Raw genomic sequence first — 19,941 nt, 5'->3', positions numbered from 1 at the left:
AATCTTACATTAGTTTGTCAAAAGAAAAGTAAAATTTATGCAATAATTTGTTAAAAGATTTAAAGACAATTTGAATGCATATACAAATTTTAATTTCTGTGATTGTAAAACAAAAGTTTGTTGAAATTCCTTGAATCAACCACACTCATTACACGATACACATAGAAAAGAAAAAAAGACAAGATGTTTTTACCTACAACTTGGGTTTGATACAGAAAAAGTATAGAACCATCCTATTAACACAAGTTTTAAATCTACTCATGACTAAAAATTTGCTTGATCATAAACTTAGTGAAATTCATTTTAACTGACATTTCAAGCTGAAGTGACTTTTGTTAAGTATCAGATCAAGGAATATTTTTCATATCATGTGTTGTGTTGATTATTTCAGATGTAGATTTCAGAAAGTTCTGGTTACTTTCATTTCATGTTTTATGAAGCTTGTTAAGTTTATTGGGATAAATGATCAAATGTTTATAAACAAAAGATTAAAAAAGTTTACCAATTAGTAAAACAATATTGCTCTTGTAGTGTCAACATAGTATAGTTCATCATAAAAGATTTGTCATAGATTTTAAATACTCATTACAGGATAGCTAAGTTATTGGATAAGATGTAAAAGATCTATTGACATTTAACAATGTTATACAATAAAATTATAAAATCAAGTCTAAAACTTAAAATTTGATCTTTTCAGAAATTGACAGACAAGATAAAATGATTGTACAGCCACATCCACCACGAGAACCTTCATCAGACAGACACAAGAGGAGACGGATACGTGTTAAAAATGGTCCAAATAACTCCAATAAAGACAGAGTAAATAGTGCTGGATCTACAAAAGGTAGTACACAAATAGGAGACTACATTTAATTATTCTTAAACAATAAAATTTTTAAAACAATAACTTTAAACAATAATTATTAGTTTACAAATTGATTGTAATCATTTTAACAAATGTGTGTTATCATTTCTTATACAATTTGCAGAAATTGAAATGGTATAATAATTGGATTAAATGCCTTTTAAAAGGAATTTATTGGAGTATAAACTGAACCAATTCACTCACAAACAAATAAAAGACCAAAGGACTTTTATGATATATTTGTGAGTGACTTGGTTCAGTTTATACACCAATAAATTCTTTAAAAAGGATTTTAATCCTGATAATTCTTTAAAATTGGAGATGAGGAATAAAATTTCAACTCTCTCACACATTAATTGTATATTTGTGTCATTGAATTAGCCTGGCGTACGAATATATTTGTTGGTTAAAGTCGTTTGAAACCTCAAATTAAAAAAAATGATGCATATGATTTTTATAACTAAATGGATAGTTTTCATTATTAAACTTATGTACATATACTTTTTTTCTAAAGAAAATTCTTTAATTTGTCCATATTCAAAATAAGTTTATTTTTTTTAATTGCTTGCTTCCAGGAAGCAATTCACCGACATATTTTCTGTATGCAAAGTGACCTTAGCGTGAACCCTCATAAAAATTTGGTGGCGGCAATAGGCATGGATCTGTCACTGAAATAAACTATTGTCTGATTGTACATGTTAAACACGTGCTCAATACCCATGCAATTTTGTTGATTGTTTACTATAAGGTGACAATCTGTAAACTTCGGAGTCAAAACACGGCATTTAGTGAGCTGCCATATTTGTTAAATAATAACCGACAGAGAGGAAAAAAAATGACGATTATATGATATATACATGCATTGGTTCAAGAAGTGGATAAAAATTATTTTTTACCAGTCATTCGTTTCATATGACTTTTACACCAAAATATGTACTCCATGAAAATTGCTTTCTGCTTTTTTATCATTCAATGAAATGTTTTGTGTTCATTATTCAATTTAACTATTAACATAGAATGAAAAAAACAATTTGTTAACGTCTAGCTGGATTGTGTTATTATTGACGCCATCTTGTTTACATAAGTTATGAAAAGAAGTTCTGTCAACGTAGTCTATCGAAAATAAACAACTTTAAGAACAACTTGCGAACTTGTACAAATCATATAAGAATTATTTATATGTAAACATATAATAAGCAGTGTTTATGCAGGGATCTCCATGGATGAAAATTGAAAGATGGAGGAACTTTCACCATTATAAAATCGTGTCTTCGCTGTACAGTGTAGCGCGATCGGAAGTATTTAATCCCTCCATATAAGGAATGGTGAACATGCTAAATCATTGCTTATTTAAATTATATTTATTTGAATTTTCAATATAGAATTAGAAGTATCAATATTTTTCAATATAGAATTAGAAGTATCAATATTTTCATTTATTGCCGTTTTTAACCATTCAAATGCCAAGTCTTCATGGTCCCTACTTATTCGAGAATGACCAAAAGCTGTCATGAAGGTCCCCATGTAGATTTCTTGTATTTTTGGTAATTGTTATGGGGGTTAAAAATCATGATGTGGAGCTTATTTTTCATGGACACTGTCAAATTCAGAACCCATTACCGGTATGGCTGATTTGCAGCAACAACAAAACGATTTGTACGGGTTATGTAAAAGGTTAAAGAGATTTGTAAAGAAAACATTGACAAATGAAAAGGTTTTTAATGACTTTATCTGGCAAATTGATGCTGTGCAACATGCATCTTTCGAGTCTGAATAGAAACCGGAAAAGCGGATGTATCAATTTGACTGTAATATACGAAATGAATTCGGAATTACGATACGATATTTCTTTACAGGAAATATTTAAGTTTTTACTTTTAAACTTTTAAAGTAATTCTAAATTATCGTTACAGCAGTACTCGAGTTATTTGCAATGAAATAATATTTACTGTTTTGCGTCTTACAAATGTATTTGTACTTCTTGAAAAAGGGGGATGCTGATTGCATAAGTCAAAATAAAGCATGTGTTCGACTTGTTAAACTGTTTTCTTTGTAACTGGATTATTAATTTATTTATTTAATCTAAATTATCATAATCATTTGCTGAAACTTAGTTGATTAATTCGACAAATGGATCGTCTATCCTCAGATAGTATTCTCCTGTCTGGTTGGTTGATCTACCTGTACAAGCTCAGGTACAAGTGATTAGCGATCTTAATCCGGATATCCCTCAGGCGTTAGAACTGTATTGAATTATAACATAAAAAGCCTAAGGGTTATGCAATTACATGCATTTGATTATAATTGATACAAAAAATGGCGTCAGGCTGCAAAAAAGGATGAAGTTTTGAACGATGGCGGAAGACAATTTAACGATGGCGCAAGACAATTTAACGATGGCGCAAGACATTTGAACGATGGCGGGGCGCCATCGTTATACAGGCCATGGAGATCCCTGGTTTATGTACCAATTTATTAACAAAATGTTTGTGTGAAAATAATTTGATTGTTTTGGTTTGTTTTTCATAATTTACTATCGTTAAAAAACCAAAATACATATGATGAAGAAGAAAAATGTGATAAACAAAGAAATAAAAATTTAGAAGCTTTAATAGAATAGATAAAATGTGTTTAATAACAATTTGTATATTTTTTTTTTATTTTTTAAATCGCTCTGATTTTGTGTGCTTATATTACAGATGAAAATCAGAATTCATCTCCACAGACTAAGTCACCACCAGAAGCTAGTCGTGTTCTAAGTCACTTAAGACCAAACAGGCAAAGAAGAACATCTTCTGAGTCTGAGTCCCTTAACTCAGGTTCCCCTAATGATTCAGGGGTAGAGAGTAGGCCATCATTTGCCAGCAAAGCAGAGGATATATACACTAGAAAGAGTGGAGGTAATAAATCTTGCTGACTTCTAAGTATGTCCTTAATCTGTCACATTGGAAAATAGGTCCTAAATGTGGACAAAAAAAGAGAAACATCAATTAAAATTCCTTAAGGTGGTACATAAGGTGGGTGATAACTCTGTAAAAATCAGCTAAACATTTTAATTAAATTCTATTGTTAAGGAAATATTAAGTTTCTCAATGATCAAAACTGGTGTCTGTCAAACAGTTTTGTATCAAATGTATTTTTTTCTATAAGGTGTGTGGTTTATTTTTTTTGAAATTTTTATATTTTTGTCAAACGGTCAAAGTAAATATTTTAACAACAAATTATAAAAATTAAACGAGCCACATTAATTTTAGCCAAGGTGTTTGGTACCACATTAATACACATGAAAAATCATTGAGATTGTCACCTTAACTTTTTTTGGTACTTGTATATGAATATTAAACTGACACTAGAGTGTCCTTGAAAAGGCTTCAATACTGGCCCCTGCTACCTAAACATGTACTTGACAGTTTTGCTTAACTTGTTACTTTGTTTGTCTTTGACCTCTGAATTGATAAGGTTTCTCTTTTTCCTGTTTACATGTTTTACTGTTTAATTGTTCATAAAGTATGAATGCATTAACTGTTATTAAAGTTAAATTTTAAAGTTTAAAGATTGAAATGACAAAATTTCTGGAATAGCTTTGTTTTGTTTAAGCATATGACAAAAGGTGCAAAATTGACACAAAGTTATCTTACATTCTGTTGTTAATTGCAGCATCAACATTGAGTTCAATTTTTGGTTAAAGTTTTTTTTATACTTCAATATCTTTGTAAAACCTTCATGGAATGTTATGGAACTTCCACAGAAGCTTCTTCATTATCAAGATGTAGCACCTTGAATAAATATACTTTAATTTTTTTGTTACCTAGAATATAATGTAAGGAATTACCAAGGAGATGGTAAAGATATGGATGAATCTGTAAGTAATGTGATAGCCATGTTAAACAGAGAGGATGTGCTAGATATACATGGAGGTCATTCAGAATCAGACATTGAGGATGAAGGCGGAGGAGAGTATGAAGAAAGTGATGAGTAGGTTTATATAAGGCATAAATTCATTGGTTGTTGAAACATGAATAATTTGCAAATGTATAGAGAGTTTGGTAAAAGTATCTATATTTTAATTTTAACTGAAATGAATTGAAAAGAAATTTAGTAAGTATTTAAAGAAGCAATTAACATTGACACTAGATTTACATAAGGACATACAAAATTTAGGTATGACTTGATTAAACATATCACAACCATGAACATATCAAAAGTGTTAATACATCCCAGTGTAGGTGTAGACTAGGTGTTAATGATCAAAAGTGTTAATACCACGGGGGGGTCTCTTCCTATATAAAGGTATATACATGTGTGCCGCTGGAATGGATCCCTTTTTTGATCCGTCAAATATATCAATGGGGTGCAATTTTACCGAGGAAATATATCAATAGGTAGTAATTGACCGATTGTGATATATCAATGGGTCATAAATTTCAGTTTGTTGTGCAACGATCTTCACTGAATTTCCCAAACTCTTTGTCATTAAAATTTCCACATCTGCTGAAACTTATTTACACAAGTTTTGATATTGATTAAATTTAATTACACTGTCACAATAAATATATGAATGGGTTATGATTTCGCTGTGAAATATATGTATAGGTAGGGATTTCACAATTATTCAATATATGAATGGGGGGTGTTTTTAAAATCCCAGCTGCACACCTGTATCCAAAATCCCATGTTGAGACCCCCCCGTGGTTAATACATCCCAGTGTAGGTGTAGACTAGGTGTTAATGAGCGAGCAGTAAGTATTACCTTTGTGCAGATTCTAACATCTTTCCATTTCAGTGAAATTGAGGAAGAGAATAATGAAATGTTTTTGTTTGTATCCAAACCTAAGTCAGCTCCCAAGAGGCGTTTATCTCCAAACAATATAGTTGATAATGATGTAGATCATATAAAGGTAAGATATCGACTGTATATTAATATTTATAATTATGTTTAATATATTATGACATTACAACTGTCCCATCAAGCAACTGAAGACCCTTAAAATGTTTTGAGTATAATGAAATGTTGTGTAAACATCAGTGAGACATCAATCCGTATTTTAATGTCAGTTTTTAAAAAGCATTATAATTATGTTATCCATAATGAAATGATTATAAAAGACCATATTGTATGTTAAAAAAAATGTAAGTTTTCATTGAAATGGATCGTGGTAAAATTTGTAAAAGTGTTCAAAATAATAATGATGAAACATTTGTCAGGTATACATGGAGAAAATGTTGGATTTAGTTCTTGTAAAAATCTTTGCATTTTTATTCAGATTGAAAATACGGAAAATGCTGAAGTTCAATGTCTGTCCTGTGAACAAGTGCATGAACATAAATTGGTGACTTGTTCAAAGCTTGGAATACAAATAGTATGAAGTCAAAAGGATTAACGGAATAAATATCATATTTTTGTTCACTGAATGATTTTAAAAATAGAAATCTTTAAAAAAAAATCTGTCACCAGCTTTTTTTATGTTGTATTTTCCAGTTTTATCAAACTTACTTTTATTGCAGACTAATACAGTTTCAACAACCAAAGGACATAGAAAAGGAAGTAGACCCACATTGTCAAGAGGTCCAAAGCCTGAAGATGATTTTCATAATGGCAACCAGTCTAGTAGTGATGAAAATGACAGTAAACTTAGAAAAAAACTACCTGGGTCCAGGCCAGCTAGTGGCTCAAATAGTAGACCTCATAGTGGTTCGAATAGTAGGCCACATAGTGGCACATCTCTGGGTCGACCAAACAGTGGTACATCATTAGGTCGACCTGGAAGTGGTACCTCTGGAGGAAGGCCACAGAGTGGCACAGTTGTACATAGACCTAATAGTGGCACATCTAGTGCTGGTGCTAGTCCACAAACTTCTAGTGATAAACGGAAAAATAAAACTGAGAAGAAACCTTCTAAAAATGTTGCCTCTAAAAAAGGCAGTACTACAGACACAGGATTTTCTGAAATGAATGTGGGATCAAAAACTTCTAAAGATACAAAATTAAATCTGAAACCTTTGCAAAATGGACCTAAAAAGGCCAGTGGTAGTCCAGAATTAAGTGCTAGTCAATTACAAGATCCTTTAGAAGCAACTCTTACAAATAGGAGCATTTCACGTATGAGTCGGAAGTCTTTAAGGGAAATTTCTCAGGCAGATGTAAGAAAGTCAATAGCAAAATCATCTGAGGTAAATATTTTAGAATGAAATTGAAACTGGATTGGCACCCTTTTATAGTCAGCCAGTAGGTTTTTGTTAGCTAATTTGCATCAAATTAAGCATGCTACAGGGAAGACTAACATGTACTAGTGTGGATCCTTGTAGTTATTAAATTGTTATGATTTATTAATTATGAGGTTTATTTATGATGTTTTTAAACAACATAAGAGAGCAGCTTATCAAATTATGAATTTTAGGTCAAAACATTTTACTAGAAGAGACAAAACCATTGTAATAAGAGTAAAACACTCCACATGTGTTATCTAAACACATTCCATTTAATGGCTTATCACAAAGCGTTGGTGAAGGTATGCTTTTCTGTATGTTTAAAAATTAAAATTAATGTTATGTTTAGAGTCTGAATGAAGTTGAGTATCACTCTTATGGGTAGTACTTTTCAATTGTCTGTCTTCCATATAGTAAAACAGACAGTATACCATAACAAAGATCTTATTATGTACCAAAGACTCATTCTAGTTGGCAACTAGCTATATAGGGCTAAGAAGTTGCTTTCTGTTCTGTCACTTCACTTTTCCAAACCACCAAAAGCAATGTGATATTTAAAGTTTGATGTAATGGTATAAGTAAATGAATTAAAACATTAATAGATATTAGGCTGATAATACATTCTTTCAAAAAGTAAAATCAGAAAAATACTGAACTCTGAGGAAAATTCAAAAAGGAAAGTCTCTAATCAAATGGCAAAATCAAAAGCTCATACACATCAAACTAATGGATAACAACTGTCATATTCCTGACTTGGTACAGACATTTTCTTATGTCGAAAACAGATTTTATGCTAATCTGTTTCTTTCTCTTTCAGCCATTGTTACATGAAAATAAACTCTATTTTGCCATTTCAGAAACCGTATGATTTTGCAAAATACCAAATAGCAGAAGTAACTGATTCATTTGAAGCTAGAATGTTTGAAAGCATGAAACGTCAGAATGAGGATGCTATGGAAGATGTTGTGCCATCACCAAGAAAAACAAATTCTATCAGTCCAGCTAAAGGTCCAACCATTAATATTCCTATACAAGGAGATTGTCCTACCCTTGGTAATGGTGTACTTTATGACTTATCACCTCATGCTACAAGTGATGAAGATAGCACATGGCAGGCCCCTGTAAGTATCATATGAACAATTTTTTTGTTTTAAAGAATTTATTTATGTTGACGACATTTTAAGAAAGTACCTGATTGATGAAAGCAAAAGCAATCAAATTGAATAAATATTTTTATGAAGACATCTTTATCTTGAAACATTTCATAGTTCATCTTTGCAAGATGGACATTTAAGTACCGGTCTTTGTAAAAATCATGCAGAAGGTGATTCATGGCATGTCACAGAAGTAATTTTTTTTGCCCTATATCATAAGAACTTTGGTAGATTGTCAAAATTCTGTCTTTATTTTCCCTGTATTATGCCCGTTGCCATGGTAACCATCAAATCAACATTTTGCCTGAATATGTGAAAAAAGACCCTTTTTGAAAATATATAATAAGGGAATTTAAAGTCCCATAGAAATAAAGTTAATCAATACAAAGGATATGTATATTTACAGTATTGACAAACAAAACCCCAAACTATATAAAAACGTTAAAATTGTGAATTTACTAAATAGTTTGTTTCCATAGCAACCATTTAAAAATGTGTTAAAATTCGAAAATGAAAAATTTCAAAAACTTTAAAATTTTAAATCTGTTTATCTCCCAAGACCAACAATACCATGACATGTCATTGACAAATTTTGAAAGACCACATTCTATATATTCAGAAAATAAAAAGAAAGTCGTGTGTTTTTTTTTCTTTAAAAAAAAAAATTTAGTCAAAAATTGTCAATTTTCACCAAAATTCAGATTAACAATCAGATGAATAATCAAAAATTTTGAACTTAAAAAGCTAAAACATTCCATTTATATGTGCAATTCTGACACACATTTGTTAATTTTAAAGGAGAATATATGATAAATGAAGATATACTTGTACAAAATGAAAAATCATCACTCTGGGTATGGTGCACCCCCCTTTTTTTTCGATTTTTTTTTTTTTTTTTTTTTTTTCAAAATTATAAAATTTGTTGAAAGAAATGTGGTATCTCATTGTGTTTACTTGTGAACTAAGTATTTTAAGAATTTAAGCATAACACAACTTCTAAAGTTGAGGGCAGCATATGTACCCCCTCCCTTCAATCTTATATGTAAGATTTATCAGAAGTTTAAAAAAAAAAATGGTAATACGCATAACCCGTTGTCGTGTCTAAGACTGATGCTGTCAGTGAAAAAGAATAAAGTTGAATCCAAAACTTAATTACTAGTAAGTCTATGTATAAAGATAAGAGGATGTGTTGTAATTGTCAATGAGACAATTAACTCTCAACCAGAGAGAGCAAAGACATAGAAATAAACAACCACAGATCACCGTATATCCTTCAACAATGAGCATAACATGATTATCTATAAAACAAATCTTAATGAACATTTAAAAAAAAACAGCTCAGGATACTTTCTCTTTCAAAATGGCTATAAAGAAGTTACAGTAACAATTTAATGCAACTCATTGTTGGTTTTTGAAACAGATTGATGCTTTAAAAACTTTAACCCTAGACTAAGATCTGCTAAACAAGAAGACTCACCCTGAAATGTCTGGTTGGTTTTATTTATAATTGAATTACTTTTGAAACTCTGTAAGTGTTATGTAAAGATTTTAATACAAGTATCATATTAACTTAAAGACCTGACTTGACCTATAAAAATTACCAGGTGGTAAGCAATAAAACCTATATGGGGATGGGAGGAGCTTGTTGTTATCAACATCCTATTTATAAATATACACATCATCTGTTTATAATAATAACACATGGCTGTATCTGAATGATAAATTTTATGTATCTTTGTAACAGAAATGTACACATGTAAGTATAATTAAAATTGCAATGAGTGATAAAAATTAATTAGTATGAATAATTTACAGTAAGTGTCTAAATTATAATTACAGAAATAGAAAAACAAAAATTTACAGAAAATAGTACACAGTATTAAATTTCTTGTACTGTGCTTATTTCTAGTTAATTAAAAAAACAAATGTCTTGAAAACTGCAGAATTTTATTTGAAATATCACATTTAAAACACTTTTTTTGTTCTACTGTCTACGATTTCTTTTTGAATAAATACTTTTCATAAATCTTGACCAAATATTGTCTCTAAATTTATATGTAGCTCTTTTGTAGTTTTTCTTCCCTTTTTTACTCCTTGGCATCCTGTGATTTTGATTATTTGACACTGAAGTAAAGTCTCTATCAACATTTTCATTCCAGTGAAGTACACTAAGGTTGGCTCGGGCATTGTATTGGCTATCACCGAACACAATTCTTTTGTTTTGATAAATATTTGTTACATTGTTAAAACTCTCAACATAAAATGTATCCCTTCCAAGAACATAATCCTTTGCATATTTGTATAGTGTTGAATTAAGTATTACACTTAAAAGAAGTTTTTCAGCAACTGGCGAGGTTATTAAAATTCGTGACAGTTCATATTTGTCATCAACCTTACACCTGGCACTCTCATGGCAGTCAGTGTGAATATTCTTATAGTGACCGAGGATATTTAATAAACTCTTCTTCAGTTTCTTTTCATCTTGGTTGCAGTTCTGAATAGCCCAATGCATGTGGGTAGCCACAGGTTCAAGCTTGTCTGATAACTGAAATGACCATGTTTTCCCCTCAGAAGATTTAGATCCAGTTGACACCTTCTTTAAAGCTGATTTTACAGACTTAACACAATGCCATACATCGTTCTGATTGATTGCTTTTGTATTTTCCCTTACATATTTGTTTATTGACAAATTCCTGTCATGGCAATGAACATTCACTGTTACATCGTTTTCATGTAAATAGTTGAAGATCTTCTCTGTCCCAAGTCTTTCATGTCGTTGAGATACAGGGTCCATTGTTTTCGTTACATGTTCACAACTGATAACTTTATGTGTTTTTTCTCCAATGCAAACAACACTTGTATCTTTTTCATTCTTACGCCAGCCGTGTCTTGCATCTGACATAATGTCTATCTTGCTATCAAGTTCTTCATAAGATGCTATCTCTTGTAAAAGTGCTTTGTCAGTTGAATATTTATACTCCTCTTGTATGTGCTGACTGTGAACGTTGAAAAAGGATGCACGATTTTCATCACTTATAACCCCTATTCCTGATCCTTGTGCAAATCTCTTGTAGACTGCAGGCAATATTCCACTACATGTAATCCCATGATTTACTCTACTGTTCACCAAGTAATCCTTTGTGGGTAAATAAGGAGAGGAGGACCAAGAAAATACATGAGGTGTCTCTTTATCGTTACATTTTAGGCTTGTTTTGCAAACATGTCCTTTTTTCAACATTTTTGTAGGTTTAAGTTTTTCTTTACAACATCTTGCATGCCAATCAACAACCGATATCAGCCTCTTAAATGAATCTTCTGCAGTCAGAAAAATATGTTGGTTTGTGTCTCCTTTCTTTGATCTGATGAATGTGGATGGACAGGGTTTCTCTTGAAACTCTTCTGACTGGGTGTTACTGGTATCATTCTCTTCATTCCATTTTTGCAATAAAGCTTCAATAACCTGCAGGTTTCCCATAGGTTTGTTTGTTTTTTTTGTCAATTCTTGTCTAATTGAAGCAAATTTTCCAAAAATTTCATCCTTCTTTTCCTCAGTACCTGATACTTCAATCCGAAAACACGGAGTTCTTTTTCTACCTTTTTTCTCACTTTCTGACATTTTCAACAAAGATCGTTTACAAAAATTATTATTAGAAATACTATAAGAAAGGCTGAGGAGGTAATGTTGTCTGACATATGGATCAATCTATTTAATTTAAGAAGGGGTATATAAGTACTCAAGTCAAATTTATTAATATATATATGTAATATATTTTGTTAATAATTTTTGACAAATTTAGGAGATAAATATGAATGAGATTTAAAAATAAAATTTATGATAAAGAATTTTACTATTTTTGTTTTGAACATTAATCTTTATTGTTCTTAAAAATTTCTCACACCCCTTTACTAATGTATCAGTTACAGTTTTAGTACTTGCAGATATGTCCATTCCCGCCAAAGTAATGACACACAAACACGGCATGTGTAAAATATCACTGTCATAGGGCATTTTTGAGGCCTTACTTGGGATAAAGAAAATAAAAAAAATGAAGATTCCTTTTTCAAAAATATATCTGATATTTTTTTTTAATTGTGAACTATTATTTTACCCAAAAGAATGTTTATCAACATTTCCAAGTACTTTTATTAAATCTGTTCAAATCAAAATCCTCATTGTGCCTTGGGTTGCAGATTACACATCCTAGATTTTGGAAGTTCATTTCCATTTTATAAAACATGGAGGGAAACAATGAATGTAGTAATGTCACTTCTGTGTTAGCACTTGAAGTTACACAAGAGCAGAGAGATGCAATATATTACTTTTTTGCTCATAATGATTGGGATTTTAAAGAGGCTAATTATGACCAGAATAATGTGAACAATTCTGAAAGCAATGACCATTCAGAAAATTATCATATTGAACAGGAACAAGAGTCACCTGAATGTAGTTATTGTTTATGTCGCCCGTGTATAACAGATGAACGAAATAGACAAATGTGGTGGGAAAATGAAAATTGTGCACCTCATGAAAGAAATTCTTTCTTAAGAAAAGATAAATTCAAACGTTTTTGGACAAACCTTTTTCATAGAGGGGTGTGGAACGACCCAAGATATTTAAGGAGAAAGAGAGACGCACTTAAAAGGGACAGACCAAGGAGAAAATATACGTATCACAGGAGAGATTTAATACCAAAATGTGTCCTTGAACTGGTTAGGAAATGGTTCCCAAATCCATCATGTCAAGAATATATGGGTCACAAATGGGATTAGTGTTTTGATTATTACATTCTTCCCTATTCTAGCATACATTGGAGTTTCTACCAAATCTAAATGATTTTCATTAAAAGTAAATTACTCAATTTTATATTAATAAAATTAACGGCTTGACTAGTTATTATGAACAAATGGAATTTTTAAAAGTCATTACTGTGAAATGGAATAAAGTTTAGATTAAAGCTGTACACATGCAAGGTAAAAAATTTTCACTTATCAGCATGTGCATGTGGTATTTATGTAAACAAAAACAGAAAACAGCTGATGCAAGCTCCGCCTTATCTGTCAGTCTGGGAAATTCAAATTTTGAAAATTTGACCACTTGAGTTTTTGAACAGTCAATATTTCTTATATTTATGAATTTTTTTCAACAAAAGTTTGTCAAAATGCAGATAATATATGTTCCTACTTGGTTGCCCATTCCTAAAGGAAACAAAAAATTATTAGTTGAGATATCTGAAAAAATGGTCCTTACACTTGAAAACTGCAAAGAAAACCCAAGAAGCCATAATATTTCTCATTGGATTCTATTTATACCCCCAGTCCGGTCTTTAACATTATCAATGTTCTAAGAAAATGAGGTCAGGGTAAGATGAACTATGTCAGACAGACGAAAAAAAGAGAACGGAAACGGAAAATTCAGCATTTTTTCCATTTTTAAAGGGGCATAACTTATTGACAGTACCTGTTACACCAATAACATTCTAACTGTTCTGAATTTTATGGAAATAAGCATTGTGTATAAGTTTCAAAACGTTTGGTTGTGGCAAACTTAAGTTAGAGAACGGAAACAAAAAAGTCAGCATTTTTTTTCCATTTGTATAAGGGTATAACTCTGGAACGGACGTACTTACAGACAAGGGTACAACTTAATGCCTCCTTTGCTACAGTGGGGGCATACAAATTCTACATGTTCTATCTGAGGAAATATATACCAACGATCTACATTAATTGTGCAAGAATTTGTCAATGTTTCTATTGTATATGGTGGAAAAGGACAGCTTGTCTATTATTTTTTTTAAAACCTAACTGAATTATTATTTGTATACCGCAGAATAATCGCGTTTTTTTATGGTTCTCAAAAATATTATCCTTGTGGCCCTGAGGAAAATTTGCTGGTCCGAACTATTGTATACTGTTTTGATTCTCAAACCTTTATGACAACCATGTGCAATGGCCATTCTTGAATTTTGCCTAATATAATCAATTGTTATATTTACATATTTTTATGACCCCGCAGTGGCGGAGGGGGCATTAAGGTTAACCCTTGTCCGTCCGTCAGTATGTCCCAACGTTGGTTTCTGTTCTCTATCTTTAGTTTGCCTCAACCAAATGTTATGAAACCTAATCACATTGCTTATTACCATAAAACAAGACTAAGTTTGGTGGTGTCACTTAAACCGTCCAAGAGTTATACCCCTTTACAAATAGAAATATTGCTGAATTTCCGTTTCTGTTCTCTAACTTTAGTTTGTCTTTACCAGATGTTATTAAAATTATACACAATGCTTAAAACCACCAAATGCAGATCAACTTTGAATTTTGGTGGTGTAACTTTCACTGTTCTATGCAATGCCTCTTTATAGAGGGAAAACGTTGCTGAATTTTTTGTTTTGTATTTCTTTCTTTAGTTTGCCTCAACCAAATGTTACGAAACTTTTACACAATTCTTATCACCATAAAAGTTAGTACACAATTGGTAAGTGTCTTCAGTCATGTCCGTTTATGACTTTTATGATATGGAAGCGGGAGCATCATCTGTGTCCAATGGACACATTCCGCATTTATTTCAAATCTTTTAGATAAGTTAGATTATTATATATTAGAATAAAAAGGTTCTGTAGTTCTTCTTCAATTTCAATTTTAGCACAGTTAAATCGACATAGTGACAAATAAGTGTTTGCATAAAGGTTTCGATACATGTCGATTTACATGGGAGGTAAATAGTAACAGCCATTATGTGTACATAATCTGACTCTGTGCAATAGTATACTAGTCCACAAAAGAAACGATGCAAGGCAATGTATTTTCCATAGATAATGAAATTGGAAACACTGTACCAAGATTAAAACTGTCCCATTTGTCTAATCTTTACAGAGTGTTATTATCTTATCAAAACCACTGATTTAAGACAAAAAAAATATTTTATTTTTTTATTTTTGTTATATCAAAAATAGTATTTTTATAAATAAACCAGATGCTCCGCAGGGCACAGCTTTATACGACCGCAGAGGTATTGCACAATACTTAACATAATAATTTTGGACCCCGATTTGGACCAACTTGAAAACTGGGCCCATAATCAAAAATCTATGACCATGTTTAGATTCAGCATATCAAAGAACCCCAAGAATTCTTTTTTTGTTAAAATCAAGCTAAGTTTAATTTTGGACCCTTTTGATCTTAATGTAGACCAATTTGAAAACAGGACCAAAAATTAAGAATCTGAATACACGGTTAGATTTGGCATATCAAAGAACCCCAATAATTAATTTTTTGATGAAATCAAACAAAGTTTAATTTTGGACCCTTTTGGCCCCTAATTCGTTGGGACCAAAACTCCCAAAATCAATCCAAACCTTTCTTTTGTGGTTATAAACCTTGTGTTAAAATTTCATAGATTTCTAATAACTTATGCTTAAGTTATTATGCAAAAACCAAGAAAAATGCTTATTTGGGACCTGTTTTTGGCCCCTAATTCCTAAACTGTTGGGACTAAAACTCCCAAAATCAATCCCAACCTTCCTGTTGTGGTCATAGAGACCTTATGTTAAAATTTTATAGATTTCTTTTTACTTATACTAAAGTTATTGTGCGAAAACCAAGAAAAATGCTTATTTGGGCCCTTTTTTTGCCCCTAATTCCTAAACTGATGGGACCAAAACACCAAGAATCAATGTCAACCTTTCTTTTATGGTCATAAACCATGTGTTTAAATTTCATAGATATCAATTTACTTTTACTAAAGTTAGAGTGCGAAAACCAAATGTCTTCGGACGACGACGACGCCAACGTGATACCAATATGCGACCAAAAAATTTTCAATTAATAAAAATCGAAATTAGAACTTAATTTTTTTCGTTTAAACATGGTCTGCTTAAAATTTTGATTGCCATCCGTCCTTGTGTCCATCTGGCTGTCCTTGCAGCGCTCGCACATGTACAAATTATGTCAGATTTTTAAGAAACTAATACTTTAGGTTATTATAAGCAATATCTCGAACAAGTTAGATATTGGTGGTCAATCGACTTTAATAAAAACATTTATAACCCTTGAAAATAATAAATTTATGGAAAATAGCCCCTTTAACGCTCCCACAGGTACAATTCTTGCCAGATTTTTAATAAAACTTATACACTAGATTAATATCAACAATATCTCGGATGAGTTCTATAATCATGGACAACTGACTTTTTTAAAAGAGTTATGACCCTTAAAAATATTAAAATTTATGGAAAGTTGCCTTGTTAGCGCTCTCGATGGTACAAATTTTTTATTTTTTATTTTCAGTTTATTTCTGATAGAACGGACGTAGTTTTTTTAGGTCACCGTTTCAAAGGAACTGTGAATTTTGCCATCACTTTGCTTCCGTTGTCGTCTGTCCGGTGTAAAATATTTGAAACATTTCCACTGAAACTACTTAACCAATTCCAGTAAAACTTATAAACTGAATGATCCTTAGGATATCTAGAATTAAGTTTGTGTTCTATTTTCTATTTTGTAAAAAAACATGGCCGCCATGGGTAAAATAAGAACATAGGGGTAAAATGCAGTGTGTAGCTCATATCTCAAACACTAAAGCCTTTTAAGAGCAAATTTTCAGATGAATCTAACAACCCATTGTTGGGTTGCTGCCACTTAATTGTTAATTGTACAGAAATTTTGCAGTTTTGGTTATTATCTTGAATATTATTAATGACAAAGATAAACTGTAAACAGCACAACTTTCAGCAAAGTAGGATCTACAAATAAGTTTATATGACCAGAATTGTCAATTGAATCCGTATGGAGTTATAGCCCTTTAAAGAAATTTTTCACAATTTGTTCATCTAGTTTGTTTCCTTTAAAAAAAAATCTTCTTTTGATATTGAATATGCTTAATCAATTTCAGCCCAACTTGGGAGTTATAATCTTGTATAAATTTAGTTTTTTATTTCCTTGTACTTCAAGAAACTTAGCCACTATGGCTAAAATGGAACATAGGGGTAAAATTCATTTTTTGCTTTTGAAGAAAAAACGACAGATACAAAGAACATTTAAATGGAATTGTTAAGCCACTCATTGATATATATTGAAGGGACAAATAATCATTGATGCAAGATTTAACCAAAAATTACAGGTGATCGATTCAGGTTCTTTAGAGTCAATTTTAAAGACCATGAAATAGAATCTAAAGATTTTAAATTTCTGTTTGGGTTGTTCTCTCTTTGACACATTCCCCATTTCTAAAAAAAAATCTAATATATAAAAATGGTGTAGGGGGTTCTATTACTGCCCTCACCCTTTGAAGAAATTTCATGTTTTAATGCTCAAAATGTTCACAATTGAATTCCATCTTTTAAATTTATTAATAATTTTTTGAATTTTGAAAAAAAAGGGGGGGCACCATGCCCAGAAAGAAAAAATGTCCTTCTCTACAAAAATATCTCTATCAATCATATTTTCTCATTTATAATTACCAAATTTGTGTCAGGAATGCACGCATAAATGGAATGTTTTAGCTTTTCAAGTTCAAAATGTTTCAGTATTCATCTGTTTGGTAATCTGAATTTTGGTGAAAATTGACAATTTTTGACTAAAATTATTTTTTTAAAGAAAAAAAAACACACGACTTTCTTTTTATTTTCTGAATATATAGAATGTGGTCTTTCAAAATTTGTCAATGACATGTCATGGTATTGTTGGTCTTGGGAGATAAACAGATTTAAAATTTTAAAGTTTTTGAAATTTTTCATTTTCGAATTTTAACACATTTTTAAATGGTTGCTATGGAAACAAACCATTTAGTAAATTCAAAATTTTAACGTTTTTGTATAGTTTGGGGTTGTGTTTGTCAATACTGTAAATATACATATTGTTTGTATTGATTAACTTTATTTCTATGGTTCTTTAAAATCCATTATATTTCAATTTTCAAAGGCTACTTATGGACGTATTTAGGCAAAATTTTGTAAGGATGGTTTCCATGGCAACCAAAGTTGAAAAGAAAAAATTAATACAGAAAACTTATTTTCATACCATACCTTCATCATAAACAAAATATAAAGACATTTGAAGAGGGGTCATGAATCACCCATCAACAGGAACCTGCATGATTCTTACAAAGACCGGTACTTAAAAATGTTGGTTTGTTGTCTCATTGGATATCCTTGGATGGATACCTTAAAGGAGTAGGTCCGGTAAGGACCGATTTTGGCCTCAAATTTCAGGTTCATCTGACGAAAGATTTTGACCACTTTTTAAACACTTAAGTGTCTATTTTATTTGAATTAATTAGTTTATGTGAAAGATTTTAACAGATTAAGTCATTAAAAACGATCCGATTCAAGCTAAAATATGAAAAATCTACCTAATAAGGCGAAAAATGTCACTTTTCAGATGGTTTTTGGTAAAAATGAAAGTGGCCGCATCCGTGTTCATCCTCAACCTTTATATATGTTATGTAGTATCATAAAATACAACTTACATTTCAATATTAAGGATGAACACGAATGCGGCCACTTTCGTTTTACACGAAAACCGTCTAAAATTTAACTAAATTGCTAGAATTATGAGGATTTCAGTAATTTAGCATGACTTAATGGTGCTAGTACCGGATATATGTGCATTGTATTGTCAAAAACAGCCCATATTTATGCAGCAGAAGCATTCTACTGTCCAATAAATAACTAAAGGTTTACATTTTAACAATTTTGTAAAACTGCTATATTTTGGGGCCAAAAAGGGGTCTTACTGAACCTGCTCCTTTATAGTAAATATATTTGTTTGAAGATGAATATTTTGTCTAATTTCAGCCAAACAATCCACATAATTTCCAAGATGAAATGAAAGGAAGGTTAAGCACAGACACCATGTCATCCAATCCAAGGTAAATTTGTAAGAATTTTTTTATCAAAACAATTGGTATTTTGGGTTAAAATAATCTGCAATACTCCACACAAAACGTGGGATCCTTTCTTTGTAAAGGGAGATATGTTTGTTGTAGGCCAAGATGAGATCTTCAAAAAATGATAGACAAAACAGAGTTTACAATGCTTGTTTTCAAGAAGCACAGGAATGTTTGTAATTTTTGTCGAGCCTGTGACTTTTGTCGCAGAAAGCTCGACATAAGGATAGTGATCTGGCAGACATTGCTTTAGCTAACTTCTTCAAAGCTTTATATTTTAGTAGGTGCAAGACCTGGATGCTTCATACTTTGTATATAGATGCCTTATGTTACGAAGTTTCCCTCTAATTCATGTCCATTGTCATTGGCCTCATTTTCATGGTTCAGTGACTACTTGAAAAAACTAGAGGGTCCAAGGACCCTGTGTCGCTCACCTGATATTTTTATTTACAATTGATGCATGATAAATGCAACTGTTGAACTGTCGTTTAGTTTCAGAGATATAATACTAAAAAGTGTGTTTGAAACCTATGTTTTATTTCAGCCATGTGGGCAGGCAGGGTCATCATACACAGTGGTCCCTGGATATCCTAGTGGTGATTTAAACCAAGTTTGTTTAAATTTGACAGATGTTTCAGGGGAGAATTTTTGTAAAATTTATCTAACGAGAAATGCAAAGTAATGAGAAAGTTGTGAAGTTGATTTGTTGTTGCGCAACCCCCCCCCCCCCCCCCCCCCCCCCCTTTTGCCAAAAAAACCAAAAAGGTAATAAAAAATTATCATATAAGGGCAATCTATCCTATTAATGATTTCTGCAAAATTCAGTTAATTGTGCA

The 19,941-nt window shown here is 31.4% G+C and overlaps 1 protein-coding gene across 1 annotated transcript in view; it reads left to right on the top strand.

The window, feature by feature from the left end:
• Positions 1 to 19,941, top strand: part of LOC143082923 (uncharacterized) — a 39,355-nt gene that overhangs the window by 14,575 nt on the left and 4,839 nt on the right. The window contains exons 12-18 of the mRNA XM_076258940.1: positions 698 to 844; positions 3,565 to 3,765; positions 4,678 to 4,840; positions 5,649 to 5,763; positions 6,371 to 7,036; positions 7,930 to 8,193; positions 19,014 to 19,087. Coding sequence (XP_076115055.1) covers positions 698 to 844; positions 3,565 to 3,765; positions 4,678 to 4,840; positions 5,649 to 5,763; positions 6,371 to 7,036; positions 7,930 to 8,193; positions 19,014 to 19,087 — 1,630 coding nt within the window. The remainder of the gene's footprint in view (positions 1 to 697; positions 845 to 3,564; positions 3,766 to 4,677; positions 4,841 to 5,648; positions 5,764 to 6,370; positions 7,037 to 7,929; positions 8,194 to 19,013; positions 19,088 to 19,941) is intronic.

This window comes from Mytilus galloprovincialis, chromosome 1, assembly GCF_965363235.1.
Source record: "Mytilus galloprovincialis chromosome 1, xbMytGall1.hap1.1, whole genome shotgun sequence".
In the NCBI taxonomy this organism is placed as follows: domain Eukaryota; kingdom Metazoa; phylum Mollusca; class Bivalvia; order Mytilida; family Mytilidae; genus Mytilus; species Mytilus galloprovincialis.
The sequence above is the reverse complement of the archived record's forward strand: the minus strand, read 5'-3'. Positions and strand labels throughout refer to the sequence as shown.